The following is a 16,064-nucleotide window of genomic DNA, read 5'->3' as shown; positions in this document are numbered from 1 at the left end:
ATGGTTGCTGAATGATATTTTAGAAACGGAGTTGTGTGACGGTAGTTATATAATACTAGCTGTGCCCGCGACTTCATCTGCGTGGAATTTAACAAAAAAGTTATTGTTCAATTCGTAGACTTATAAAATAAATAAAATCCTAAAATAAAATTAGCCTAAGTTACTCCTTATTACATCAGCTATCTGCCAGTGAAAGTCCCGTAAAAATCGGTCCAGCCGTTTCAGAGATTAATTAGAACAAACAGACAGACAGACAGACAAAATTTGTAAAAAAAAAACGTTATTTTGGTATATGTACCGTATACATTCATATGCCTTTATTAAAAATCGGTTATTTTAATATTACAAATAGACACTTCAATTTTATTTATTTATTAACAAACAAAAGTAGAGTGTGGTGTAGTAAGTAGTGGACGGTGGTGTTATGTGTGCGACGGGAACTAGCTCCAGTGCCGTGTGTGTGGAGTTGCGAGGCACACGTGCCACTGAGTTACTGTGTATATCTATATCTATATAATTACGTGCTGATGCACGTCTAATAAACTCACGCCACATACTACGTTAAATTCTGGTTTATCTCCTTTGATAAGCGTATTTTTATAAGAATAACAAACGTAAATATTGAAATTGGCCTTTATGATTACAAGTATTTCATTCTTGTTTTTTATAGCTTTTTCTGTTGTGTATCATCCCTATTAAATAAATAATAAATTAAATAATAAAAGTTACAATAAAGGTTGCAACGCCACATATATATTGCTATATATTGCTATATATCGCTATATATACATTGTTATGGAAACACAACTAACAAATTTATACATTTGAATATATTAAGCTTTGTTTATAATATTACATATTTGCGACAATCGTATATGATGTAAATCTTAATATTTTTTTATCATAATATATTAAATTATACTTGGATTATCGATAAATAGAACGACAATCAAAAATAATAATACCTGATAGTTGATAAAACCGCTTAATCTTATCTCAGCTGAATTGCTTAAATGCAAAAAATGTATACATACAATGAGTATGCTATCTACAATATACGAACACTTATAAATTGAATGTCACCTAAAATAACAGCCGAATTAGGAGTTGGCCATAAAATATCACAAGGACTTACATTGAGATATCATGTGTATTTTATTTATCGTTGAACGCACTATTTCTAAACCGAATTACATCGACAAGTAATACAACGTATGTCGACGAAAAAATAGTCAAGTAAATAGGCATTATCAAAGATTACTCCAAAAGTTGTAATCAGATGTCGATGAAATTTAAATGTGACCACATGATAAACATCGGCTTTCGATTAAATTAAAAATCAACAAAATCGGTATACCCAGTAAAAAGTTATGCGGATTTTCGAGGGTTTCCCTCGATTTCTCTGGGATCCCATCATCAGATCCTGGTTTCCTTATCATGGTACCACACTTAGGATATATTCTTTCCAACAAAAAAGGAATTATCAAAATCGCTTCATATACGACGGAGTAATCCCTGAACATACATACCGTATATATATACGGTAGAATTGAGTAACCTCCTCCTTTTTGAAGTCGGTTAAAAAATTAAGAATACGATTATCTTAAGTAGTTAAAGAAATTTTATATCAAGATATGGCAACATTGAAGCCAGTTTAGCCAATATAACCACGAAGAGAACTATTTATCTTTACTGAAACACACTATAATAGTAATAACTACTCGTTTATAATCATCAACTTTATTGTATGTCTCCTTCCGAACGGCGTGTAGTCTCGCTCACTCACGCAAGTACGAGTACCAGTTAGAAACCTGAATAGTACGGACGGCCGCGTGTGTACGATTTTAAAATTATGAATATTAACGCGTTATATTTTGCGGTACTATTTTTAATACCATACAATGTTACCGCATTAAATATTCTAGGCATTTTTCCGTACCACGGAAAGAGTCATTTTATCGTATTTAAAGTGTATTTAGAAGAACTAGCAAAACGAGGCCACAATGTAACAGTGATATCGCATTTTCCACAAGCAACGCCACAAGAGCGCTATCATGACATAAGTTTGTCGGGCACTCTCAAAAGTATAGAAAATAATTTACCATTCCGTAAATCTTATATAACTGTGCTACAAATGGGTTTAGAATTAACAACTTCTGGAAAGGACAATTGTGAAGTATTGTTAGCTAATAAAGCTGTACAAAATATTGTAAAAGAAAAACAAAAATTCGACGTAATGGTAATGGAACAATTTAACAGTGATTGTGCTTTGGGCATAGCTTATAAGCTTCAAGTACCTGTTGTAGGCATATCTTCTCACGTCTTAATGCCTTGGCATTATAATAGACTTGGAGTTCCAAGCAATCCGTCGTTTGTTTCTTTTCATTTTACGGATGGAGGCACGAGACCGACGCTAAAACAAAAACTTGAAAGATTTGTTTTAGACATTTATTTTAAGACAATCTACTATTATATAAGTCAGAGACATAATCAGCAAACACTAGCAAAGTATTATGATGATATTCCTCCTTTAGAGGATTTAGCTAGAGATATAAAATTTTCACTTTTGTATCACAACTTCATTTTAACTGGATCAAGACTATTCCCAGCTAACGTTATTGAAGTAGGCGGCTTTCACGTAAAAGAAGCTAAACCTTTAACTGGAGTAAGTATTATATCTATGTATACTTATAAATGATAAATAGGTACCTATGACTGCAGTAAATAAAAATAAATAATATATATTTACCAGAAGGACGATATTATATCTTGTTTCACGTATAGAGAAATATAATAATAATAAAATGGATATAAATTTCTCAAAATATGCGGAAAACATTTTTAATAGATCTCACTGTTGTGTTTTAACTATTTATCCGACACAAAACCCTGTGTATTATATATTCAATTTCTAAACGTATTATGATGTTTTAGCCTAAAATACATTTTTTTTAAAGTTTATCTATTTAACCTTTTAATTAGTGTTACAAATCAGATTTACTATATCAAGAAACAAAATAAAATACTATTTCAATTAAGGTAAATTTACTAATATTATCATGGAGAAAGTATATGACTTCCAACGCCATGTCGTATTTATCCGACAGTAGTGATGAAACATAATGTTAGAATTTATAAGATATGTAATATTTATATACAAAAATATTATAATTTATTACCAATTTTTTATACCAAGTTATTGAATAAAAAAAAAGTATATAAAGTATGTAACTGTTATTTAATAACGTGTTGTTTTTGCTCTGTGTAAATCTATATTTTGTAAGAAATTAGCGATTTAGTTATTTTTGTAAGGACAACTATAAATGCTAATTCCCATCCCTAGACTGAGTCCTTTTCGCCAGTATAGCCAGTTCATAGCCAGCGCCTGCGTCGGATAAACACGACCGTTCATGACGTCACAACCGTATGAAATTTTCCATTAGTGTTGCGCGTGTTTTTGTGATATAGTAGTGAGTTAGTAAGTTTTACGTTCGTGTTTTTAAAATTGAAATGTATCATAACGACTGCTGAAGAATTAATACGAATTCTAGAAAGTGATGACGACTTTGTGTCAGACGAAGAATTTGATATCGACGAAGAGGTAATTATATCTTTTATTAAATTGTTTTATTTAAATTTATTGTGCAGTGAGAAACGAATATCATTTTAATACGTAATACTCGTGCAAAAGACTTAACACAAATTAACACAAAATCAAGAGACTTTCAGCCCGTGTCCATCTCCAGAGTATTAATTTTTTTATGAATAAATAACAATCAAGACTGATTAAGTATGTTTAAAGACTGATTAACGTATGTTTGAAGATTAATTTATGTGCGGTACTATATACTTAATAAAGAAATTAAACCTTTGATTAAAATTTTATAATTTTTATTTATTTCATTAGGTACTTTGTTTATCGATAACTATACTTTACAACACTATGCAAAATTGTACCTAAAGGTTGCTGGGCGCTACAGACACTTCGCGCGAATTATGACATGGCGGTTAAAGGGTTAATTGTCATTAATCGCGTCACTCGTAGTATGGACAGAGGGGGGAAGTGAGACAAGTACAGAATACTGAAAAATAATCGAATCGAAATGCCGGCTTAGTACTAAAGTAAAAAAAAACAACACCTTATTAATACGTATGCAGTTATGTATTTAATATTTATTTATAATTACATAATATAAAACAAAGTCGCTTCCCACTGTCTGTATGCTTAGATCTTTAAAACTTAGCAACGGTTTTCTGATGCCGTTTATTTTTAATAAATAGTGTGATTCCAGAGGAAGGTTTATATGTATAATACGTGCATAATGTAGTAGAAAAACACTGATAGTTTTTGCACCCGTGCGAAACCAGGGCGGGTCGCTAGTTTAAAAAAAAATTGGTTTTACATTGTCATTGTGACATAAAGTATTAATAAATGAATATTAATAACATCATTCATCGCAATTAAGTACATGGTGTTTTACTTCTAACTGTGTTTCTTCAAATGGGGTTTTGTGGGTGTAATAGATCACATTTCGTGTGAAAAAAAGTTCTTAACTGATTTTTAAATTTGACTTTATTTTTAACCTGTGAGAAGGCGCGCTGTGAATATTTTGCTCACCAAAAATTTGATGTTGATAATTTTTTATGATTTATGATTTGATGTTGATAATTATTTATATTTTCGAAGTCGCCAGCTTCTCAGGACCTTCTTAAATATTTAATTCCTTTATAATGAGCATGACAGGGTTGAAAAAAGCAGCATTTTGCATTGAGCTTGGTGCTAGTGACCATTGTGCTAAAGAAAAACAGACATTCTAAAAAACGTATATTTTGTGCCATAAGTTACGGTGCACCGAATACATGATATTCATATTTAGTATCTATGTTTAGAAAAAACACACTTCTCGAAACTTCACGGAAGAATTAATAATTCAAATATCTATACTAATATTATAAAGCTGAAGAGTTTGTTTTTTTTGTTGTTTTTTTTTCATATTATCGCGTGTGAAACTGCAGGGCACAGCTAGTATTAAATATTTGTTGCTGTGTGGCTACGGCAGTAAAGAATATAGCCACCCCCTCTCTTCCCGGGGGTGTCGTAAGAGGCGACTAAGGGATAAGATATTTCCACCACCACCTTGGAACTTAAAAAGTCGACCGATGGCGGGATACCCATCCAACTGCTGGCTTTGAAATACACAGGCCAAAGACGGGCAGCGGCGGCAGCAGCGTCTTCGGTACGATAAAGCCGCCTCTGCGGTCACCAACTCGCCTGCCCAGCGTGGTGACTATGGGCAAAACACATGAGTTCGCGCCATTTTTGGCAGTCCAGCAGTGGACTGCGATAGGCTGAAGCATAATATTTTTTGTTATTTTATAGATTTTTTCAGTCTGCCGAAAGATTCGAACTAAAATTACTAGTTTCCTAGACGACACGGTAGATATACAAAAATAACAATTTTTATCTGTCTGCCAATTTGTGCAATTTTTGTCTGTATCTGTGTGTTCCGATTAATCTCTGGAACGGCTGGACCGATTTCGCCGGGATTTTTACTGGCAGATAGCAGATGTAAATAATGAATGAACTTAAGCTACATTTATTTTAGAAATGAAATATTTTATTACTCTGCGAACTGAAAAATATTTTTTTGTTAAATTCTACGCGAACGAAGTCGCGAGCACAGCTATAAATAACCTAAAAATAAATAAACTAAAAAACCGGCCAAGGGCCGAACGGATCCGTACAAAAATTTAAAAAATATATATTTTATGATGTAACTAAAAATTTATGCCTTTCGCAATTTTTCCTTTATCTGTGCGACGTTGACGACGTTGCTTCGTATTTCAAGATTTTGAGTTCACAGGAAGTACCCTGTAGGTTTTGATTCCCTTGCGAATGTCGAAAATTTGCAGCATAAACGGCTGTATCGTTTGATTGCGTTGGCTTACAAGTTTGATTTTTAAAGCTCTAAAGAACGGTAGACCTTAGTATTTGATATTAATTTCAGCTTTATATCTCCACGCGTTCCTGAGAAAAAGGGTCTTGACAGACCGACTGACAACAAAGTGATCCTCCAAAAGGGCTCCACTTTTTCCTTTTGAGATACGGAACTCTAAAAACGTGTCACTAAATCTCTAAAGATAAAGCTAATAACTGCTGATAACATAGGGCAAAGATGATAATCTTTGCCCTATGCGATATCTTCTAATATATAAAATTCTCGTGTCATGGTGTTAAACATTGAACTCACAACAATTGAATAAAATTTTGTGGGCATATCGGGTAGGTCTGAGAATCGACCAACGTCTATTTTTCATACCCCTAAGTTATAAGGGGGGGGGGGGGATTAATGGGGTAAATAACATTTTTGGCAAAACAACGTTTGCGGGGTCAGCTAGTCTTAATATATAAAACAAAGTCGGGTTTCTGCACAAATAAATAAAATTGGAGTGTCTTTTTGTAACATTAAAATAAACGCTTTTACTAAACACATATGGATGTATACTCGATACATATACTAAAATAACATTTTATTACATTTTTTGTCTGCCTGTCTGTCGGTTTGTTCCGGTTAATCTCTGAGACGGCTGGACCGATTTTGACAGGACTTTTACTGGCAGATAGCAGATGTAATAATGAGTAACTTAGGCTACTTTTATTTTAGAAACGTAGATATTTTATTACTCTGTGAACTTCACACTAACTTTTTGTTAAATTCCACGCGGACGTAGTCGCGGGCACAGCTTTTTATAAAAAAAATATAAAAACATGTTACTACAACTCTAAAGATAACTTATCATACTTACCCTACGCGATATCTTCTTAATATACTAAACAAAGTCGGATTCGTCGGAACGTCTGTACTGATTTAAATGATTTTTGATTTTTCGTATTTGTCTCCGTTTCGAATAGTAGAATAACTATTGTATTAAAAACATGGAAAATTGACGACAAAAAAAAAATAAAAGAAAATAAATCCTGTACAAAATTTTCATGGGTAACTGTCAAAAAATTTAATGTTCATCCTGTCAATACGGTAGACTGTCCCCGCAAATTTAAGAAAGTATTTAAATAAAAGTTTTGAATCGACAATATATAAATTTTCCCATCCACAATTTTCGGATAATGGCATATTATATAATGGAGCAAACTGAGGTAGAGCACAGCAGGAAAATTCCTGTAGCCTATAAACGCCTTGAAGACTAGAAGCATCCTAAACGCGTTGCCGACGACCCGTAACCCCCCAGGAGTTCTGGTCGGATTACTCGCAACAGAAACACAACACTGCTTGAAAGCAGTATTATTTAACTGTGATCTTCTGTAAGGTCGACCCAGCCGGGCTGCTCCCGATTATGAGCAGAATATTTTCTGCTATGCCCTACCTTAGTTAAGTGTTTTAATAGTTATTTTATCATGTAATATATATACAAAATAAATTTAAAAATATATCTATAATATAAAAATGAGTCGCTGAATGTGTTGCTAAGCGCAAAACTCGAGAACGGTTGGACCGATTTCGCTAATTCTTTTTTTAAAATATTCCTTGAAGTACGAGGACAGTTCTTACGGAGAGAAAAATTCTAAAAAAAAAATTAATAAAATTAAAGAATCGACTGTTAGGCGATACGAAGTTCGCCGGGTTAGCTAGTTATATATAAATATTGCTAAAATATATACATAGATATATATACATATAGTAGGTACATATTTTGAAATCATTTCTTCATTTCAAATAAAGTATTCGGGTTGCCTAATGAAATCTCCACCACACTTGTTTATAAGTAATTTTAAAAAATTAAAAACGTTGGTTAGTTCAGCATAAGCCTTCCAATGAGCGTGTATTGGTATATATATATATTCCTTATACCGTATCTTGTAGTGCTACCTACGCTGCCGTTGTATTAAGCTAGTTGATAACACCTTCTGATCTTGTAAATAATCTGTGAATTGTTCATTAAATTGCACCTTTTATTTGTGATGAAACTTTGATTAAAAATTTGACATACATTTATAAAAGACGAATCCGCTTCAATAGTTATATTAAACGGTATAACTATAGGTGAGTCTCCCCATGCAAAACTATAAAATATACAGCTTGAGTTTACAACACAGAATATCGTCAATTATTCAATAGTTTTTAATTGAGATAAATTTTAATTTAACGATATCTCAGATTCCCAGCCAGAGAAAAAAAAACTAGTCTTAAATTGACTTGTAGATTTACAAAAACTGATTTGTTATTGAGAGCTCCTTTTAAATGCATAAGGACTTGCGTTAGGAGATCCCGCTTTTTCATACTTTTGCAATATTTGTTGATTAATTAATATATAAAGATAATTGAACAAGTTAACAATTTGTACAATGAGCAAAATACTATATATTTACCACAAAAGAAAAAAAAATATTATTTTCTTTAACACTATAAAGCCACGTTTTTTAAAGGATTTGCTGAAATTCGTCGAAGAAGCAGAACATGGTGTCATATACATAAGTTTCGGTTCAGTCGTTAAAAGTTCCACTATGCCAGAGGACAAGCTAAAAGCAATTTTAGAAAGTATGGCTGAAATGCCGCAAAGGTTTATATGGAAATGGGAGGATCAGACTTTGCTAATGGATAAAAATAAACTATACTCATCCACTTGGTTGCCACAAGTCGATATTTTGGGTAAGTGTGCTCGAAATGATAAAAAGGTTAGGTATCAGAAATTATTATAATAATTATTTTATTTAAGATTTCTTAAAACCAAATACCAAAAAGGTTTTGTAACATACAAGTAATACTGTAGTTTTAAAGTATATAATAACTTAGAGATATCTTGATCAAAGCAAAAGCTATTATCTATCATATGAATCGAAGTAATTATTTAAAAACTTAATAAGAAGTATTAAAATATTTTCAGGACATCCTAAAATCTTGGCTTTCCTATCACATGCTGGAATGGGTAGTACGACTGAAGCACTCTACTTCGGAGTACCCATTGTTGCAATGCCTGTATCTGGCGATCAGCCATCCAATGCTGCCGCTATTGAAGAGAGTGGCCTTGGTATACAACTACAGATTGAAGATCTTACGAAAGAGAATCTGATTGCTGCATTCAAAACAGTTTTAGACTCGAAGTAAGTGAATGAATAAAAAAATTATTTCATTTTAATTGTTATCTAAAATCTTTATCTTAACTGAAAATAACCTTGATTAAAATAGACGATTATATTATAATTTAGAGAGAATCTGTATAGATAATATATAATATGATTAGTAAAGATCTAAGAATCAATAAAAGAAAACATTCTTAAATTTTAATGAGGGAGTAAAAGTGTTACTATATCATTTAATCTTTTGCAGGTTTAGAGATAAAGTAAAGCTTTTATCGAAGGCGTGGCACGATCGTCCTATGTCTCCTATGGATACTGCAATATACTGGACGGAATATGCAGCTCGTTATTCTAACTTAACATTCAGAACTGCAGCTGCAGATTTACCTTTCTATGAGTACCATAACTTGGACGTCATTGCTATTTGTGTGGTATTATTGTTATCAATAGGTTACTCATTTAAATTGATTATTTTTAAATTATGTTGTTCGAAAATGAAGAAAGATAAAAACGTTTCTGAACACGTCAGAAAAAGCAAAATTTCAAAACGAACGAAACGTGAATAAAGTATAGTCCAATAATATATTTAAATCTGCAGTAATTTTACAAACCGAAAATTGTCTTACCATAATAAATCTAAAATGTCCAGAAATCTGTATACTAATATTAGGAAGGTAAATCCAAAAAAATCCATTATTTAAATTCTTATTTTTTTTTTTTCGATTTTATGAGACGAAATTTTATGCACAGTTAAGATTGTTTTATATAATAAGAGTGCTTCAGAAACATCGTACTCTTACTTATCAGGTTCTTAAGAAAGTAATTTCGAATTAACCTATATGTCTCTATATAATAAAAGTCATCCATACCTGTAACATTTACAGACTTATTCTTTTATATTTTAACCGACTTCAAAACATAGGAGGTTCTCAATTCGCCTGTATTTTTTATGCGTGTTACCTCATAACTTTTACCACTTGGGTTACAAGTGGTTACCGTAGCTTGAGAACATCTATACTTAGTTAATTTTTTGATACCCCGACCTAGTTATACTAGTTGTACCTAGTCATGAGCATTTGTCCATGTTTATATGAGGTTTATGAGATTTTTTCAAAGGGAAAAAACTTGGTTTTTTAGTAATATCGCATTTTTATTAATATAAGTAAACTATTGTACCAGCGCCGTAAAATTGAACTATAATAATTTTGTGAAGACTCACAAGGCTAGTTTTGTTGTTAATTAATGTTAAACACATTTTTTTTTTTTATTTATTTAAATTCTATTTACTTCCATTAATTATAATATTATATAAGGAACATCGAAAAAAAAAAGTCGAATTGGTCGAGTCATTCTCGAGTTATGCGCTTAGCAACATTCATTTTTATTTATATAGATAGATAAATAAATAATTAGCCAATTGTTTCTTTCGTTTTCGGTTCCGTTTTTTCGTCGACGTGCTTTATTTATGGCTTAGTAGGTACTGTACCTCAACACGATCTCGTGAAGCTCATTCTAGTGTATATTTAGTCAGTTAAAATATTATTAATTTTAAAATAAAGTTCGACAAGATCGGACTATTTTTCTATGATGTAGGTACAAGTCTATTAGTATATTTTTGTTGTATTAATTCGTAAGGTTTAACATAAATGGTTTGTTTGTGAATATATTTTCTAATCCTTGTTATTTTTCTCTATTTCTTTTTTAGAATAAATACCTATTTTCTGAAACCTGTTAAATTTAAACGCACTTAATTCATTAATTCGAGCGCCGTGACTTGAAACATTTTTTTGTGTAAATGGTAAGTTTCCGCAATTTTCTCTAATTCACGATTCAGTCTGAAACATCCCACGGCTGGGCATAGGGCTCTTTCGCCATGTAGGAGAAGTGTCGGAGCCTATTTCACAACGCTGCTCCACTGCGAGTTGATATATTCCCTACTATAAGTAACGATTGCTATCAGGTGTATATGGTAACAACCGAGACCGACCTTAAACTTGCTCAGCTTAACGTGTTTTTCGAGGCACGGTGAGGAGACCCACAAGGACAGATATCTAAATCGGAAAGAAATATTTGTACAAATACTCTACTTTGTATAAATTCCGAGCGGGAATCGAACCCGCAAACTGCCGATGACTCTGCTACACTACTAGCGCTAGTTAAGCGGTTGTTTTCTCTACTTCTGACATATTTATTTCAATATTTACCTACTAAATTCTTGTTCTACTTTACTAACATTTATTTTAAAAAATCATAATATTTTTTATTATATAATTTGTTTTTTACTAACGTTATAAGAACAAAATGAATAAAGTATCCAATTACCCAGGCAACGAACATAATGACATAAGTGGTAAGAGAAAACGAGCAATTTGGATTTGTTATATTTTCACAGATAGTACCATATAAACCACATAATTCTAAGATACAAGTATTTTGTAAGTACAAACACAAGCAACTATATATGCTAATAATATAATTTAAAAAGTTATAGTCCTAAGGTTTTTATGTTTAAGAAAGTAACATTTCCATTACAATGTGGATTTAGCAATTAGTTTAGCATATAAAAACATTTGAACCTTAAAAACAACACTTCTACAAGACTTTGTCTTAGCATATTTATATGCTTCTAAAGACAATCCAACGACCTTCACATTGGCTCTCCCTTATTGAAAAAATAGAACCAGTCATTATAGAACGTCTCATGGACAAGGAAACTTAGAAACATCTAAGAAATTGACATATAACGTTACAAGAAGCGTTATTAGAAAATGAAAATTTTTAATAACGGAAACTATTTTTGTTAAGTGATACTATTGTGTATGGTGTATTTCTGTATATTGATGTAATACCGTTTGTTTAAAAAAAAAGAACATAAAAAATGTAACGGAACAAGTTATTATATATACAGCTTTTAAGGACGATGAAGAGGACTGTCCATATAGTATATAATTTGCAACAATAGCTTTTCTCGTTCTTAGCCAGACGTTTTAATTAAGGCTCATTTTGATGCCTAAATTGTTTGCATTAAGCTCATGCTTCTTATGTTAACATTTTTTAAAGAAGAAACGTTTCATTTGTTCTATCTAATCTATAGCTTTCATGCGTTTATCATTTTGTTACTGTATTGGTAATATTTGCTAGTCTTAATTGTATAAATAGCATAATATGGATAAAATGAATTTCATTTGACTTCGATTTATTAAAAAAAACCCGTTATTTTCATTTAATGAATGTTAATTGGATTGTGCATGTGAATAACCAAAGATAATTTATGTGAAATATGACGGTCATATGATTTACCAATAAAATGTTATAGACCTTAAACCATACCATGTGCCATTTTGTACGTACCTACTTCCCCTACATAATTATAATGTAACAAATATAGAAAAAATAGGCAATTTGAAAAATATCGCTGGTTATTTTTTTTTTTTTTTTATAATGGCAGTAAATCTTACCTCAGCTACGAAACTGCTGACTTTGAAACAACTTTTGGATCGAAATACTGTCTAAGGATTTTTGAAGTAAAACTTCTTTACGCACGCTTGACGTGGGGAGTAAGCTGGTGAATGCATTATGTGGGCGTTACGAAAAGTGTCATCGGGCGAGGCGGAGAGAGAGATATAAGCTAGTAAAAATAGAAAGAGAGAGAGTTACGTTTCGTATAATACTGTAGGGGTAAGAGACAGAGATGCAAGCACACATTTTCCTTCTCTCTTTCTTATTTCCCAAGAAAATCAGCAATATTTTTATACTATTTTTTAAAAATTAGTTTAAGATCTGATCTTTGCCTAAAACTGTCTAAAATAAATTCAATTAAATAGTATCAATCAAACATTGGATAAAAATGTTATAGAACAAGTTAAATTACAAACAAGTTATTACAGAACAAGTTATCAAATATCCAACAAATCCAACATCGATATCGAATCGATAACAAAATCCATATGGAAATCGGGAACGATGTGAAATTATACAAAATTGACTTTCCTCGTTTAATTGAATGCAGCAGACACACGAGTCAGAGCGTCAAACGCAAATTGAAGAGCGAAGCAAAGCGTAGTGATAAAACCTCGCATTTTATATTATCAACACTAATATAAGTACCGAATTTCGTATTACCTATATACCTACGAGTTGACCGATCTTACCCTATAACCAAGGTTAGCCAAATGTACCTTGCTAATAGTACCTACCTAGTTTTTCTATCCATAAAAATCATTTAGATAGAAACATTTCAAAATATCCAAATCAATGAAAACATAAGATTATTTTTATCTTTAGATATAGATTACAAAAAAAAAGTATTAGGTAAGTTCATATGAACAGGCCAAAAAGGGACACTACAATACAACTATTACATTCTTTAAAAAATCACAATAAAGAAGATATTTAATGTCATTTTTGACATATATTTTCAATAAAACATACTACACTATTTTAAAGTACTATCTGAAGATATAATTAATAGAATGTAAGAGGGACAAATTTATGTTAAAACAACATGGCAACAGTAGAAACTTCTATAACGCCATAAAACGTAAGTTTTGATTATATATGCCTATTTGTTGGTATTAAAGTGTGTGTTGACATGTTTGCAAAAATCAGTAAACTTACAGAAAATTAATTTGTTCCTGGATCGCCTTTAACAGAAATGGCGTGCTGCTGTAAACCTGGTCGATGTTAGTTATTGTTTTAATCATATAAAATAAAAAATTTAATGTCGCGTATTTGTTTTAATTATTTTTTAATCTCTAGCAAATAAATCTTCTGTCAGTTGTTTGGGTCGTTGCGACCTACCTAAACATCGATGTTTAAGAAAAGGAGAAATTAAACCGGGTCCCATTCCAAAGCATATGGGATGGCTGTACACAGCGAAGGATTCACCTGAACATCAGGTTTCAACATTTTTCTTTATGTTCCATTATTTTGATAGTTTGTTATATAAAATAGTTTATTTCCAGTTGCGTTGTGGTTGGCGACCAGGACACATAGCATGTCAAGTACTTAAGAAAATTGAACAACATAACTGTATGAAATCAAGTGATTGTACGCCGTGCCCATCCAGTTGTTCTAAAACGCCGTGTTCAAAGCCATGTTGCATGCCACCAAAATGTTTAGCAGTTTGTCCCTCATCTACATCATGTTGCAAAACTTCTGTCTCTAATCAACCCTTAATTAGAATAATTAGACGCGGTGGGCAGTACAGCATTTGCACTAAGCCTTCGAATATTAGCAACGCTCCTTCTGGGCCGTATCCACTAAAATATGTCTTAAATACAGATAACAATGATCAAGCAACAGAGGCAAAATATAGTATCGAAGCCAAGTTCAATGACTACCACTTTGATTATACTTCTTCTCAGTCTTCATTTGTCTTAGATTTTTCCCCTCCAGAACCAAGCTGTGTAAAATCTTGCACAAAGAAAACCGTAACATGTACATCTCCCACAGAAAGTAAAATCACATGTAACACAAAATAAATATCAAGTTATCAATTATAATTATCGTAAAATAAAATATTGTGAACGATTTTTGTTTACTCATTTCTTTCATGTATAGAGTTCTCATGTTCTATTGTAGAGAATATGAGTGGTCGCCCAGTGATCGAAAATTGACCATAATTATTAATTTAAATTATAAATTTGAACATTAAACTGAAGAGTATATATGCCTAGTGTATGTAATGTCTTCTTTTTTTATTGTTTATCGGTTTAATTTATGTTTTATACATTATTTAAATAAATATATTAGCATTCTGCATTCCTTTGGACCTAAAAAGCTAGAATTTTGGCACAGAGTTTCCCTTTATGATGTATACAAGGAATAAGGAATGATATTTCGAAATTCAACCCCTAAAGGAGTAAAATGGTGGTTCAAAATTTGTATGGCAAAACAATATTAAATAGACATTTCGATTCGAAGCTTCGTAGGAGTACTCCCAAAAATAAATAAGCAAATATGTCTTTCGTGATTTTCCGATAATCAACCCCTTAGGGGGTGAAATAGGGTAAATAACCCTAATAATCGACATGGGTGTCGTTATGTTTTTTGGGACGTTGATTGCGAAAATGGCAGTTATTTCGAAGTCTAAGACGGCGGAAATGACATAAAATTAATTCAGTTGTTTCCCAATACAAACTCTGAACTCCCGTTTCACCACTATGGGGTTACTATTCAATTCGAACCTTCCTAGGTGTAGTGTTCTCCATAAAGAAGTACTTTCAGCATAGACAGAAAAAATAAATAGTCTTAACCCTTAGGTATATTGCTCTAGGGAAGCGGCGGGCAAAAGCTAGTAGTTTATATAGAGAAGGAGCACAGAATGCTAATATTATTTTAAAAATTATGTATAAAAATACATTCAATCAATAAAAAAAGCATTACACACACTACCATGTATTTGACACACACTACCATATATACTCTTTTGTCACAAGAATTTCATACAGTTCTTACGGTTAAATTAGTTTAATCGCTACTTAAATTTTAATTTCTTTTCGTGCAACTCGGCGTTAGTCTAGGTTAAAGCTTTCTTTAAGTGGAAGCTTTCTTCGTAAACGCTAAGCTAAGCCCTTTGATACAGTTATAACAAAATAATGTATGATGGAATTTTATTTCTTTTTTTTATAGATCTACAAAGAAGTCAGAGATGTGCTCTTTTAAGAATAGCTCACTACACATTTTTAGCTCTGAAAAAATGATTACTTGTATAATGCAGTAATTCAAAAGCTATTTAAGATGGATACAGTATTAATCCTTAACACTATCTTAGGAGTTATAGGTGAATTAAAAATAAATGCGTCCTAAAATTATTCATTCGCGGGTCTCGGTCGGGATCAAAATCATTTTTTTTTTCATCATCATCACATCATCATCATCATCATCATCATCATCATCATCATGATCATCATCATCATCATTCATCATCGGCTGTAACTCACGTTGCGAATTTTGCTATTGCTGCGAG

At 31.9% G+C, this 16,064-nt stretch overlaps 2 protein-coding genes across 2 annotated transcripts; both read left to right on the top strand.

The window, feature by feature from the left end:
• Positions 1-1,739: 1,739 nt before the first annotated feature.
• On the top strand, positions 1,740-9,971 carry LOC123661169 (UDP-glucosyltransferase 2-like). The gene is made up of 4 exons (XM_045596156.1): positions 1,740-2,665; positions 8,444-8,666; positions 8,902-9,118; positions 9,345-9,971. Exons 1-4 carry the CDS (start codon positions 1,853-1,855, stop codon positions 9,658-9,660), a joined length of 1,569 nt encoding a protein of 522 aa, XP_045452112.1. The 5' UTR covers positions 1,740-1,852; the 3' UTR covers positions 9,661-9,971.
• Positions 9,972-11,395: 1,424 nt separating this feature from the next.
• On the top strand, positions 11,396-14,626 carry LOC123661245. Its single transcript, XM_045596231.1, has 2 exons — positions 11,396-11,444; positions 13,853-14,626. The coding sequence occupies exons 1-2, from the start codon at positions 11,396-11,398 to the stop codon at positions 14,575-14,577; spliced, it is 774 nt and encodes a 257-aa protein (XP_045452187.1). The 3' UTR covers positions 14,578-14,626.
• The last annotated feature ends 1,438 nt before the right edge of the window (positions 14,627-16,064 follow it).

This window comes from Melitaea cinxia, chromosome 16, assembly GCF_905220565.1.
Source record: "Melitaea cinxia chromosome 16, ilMelCinx1.1, whole genome shotgun sequence".
NCBI lineage: Eukaryota > Metazoa > Arthropoda > Insecta > Lepidoptera > Nymphalidae > Melitaea > Melitaea cinxia.
This window is presented reverse-complemented; position numbering and strand designations above follow the sequence as displayed.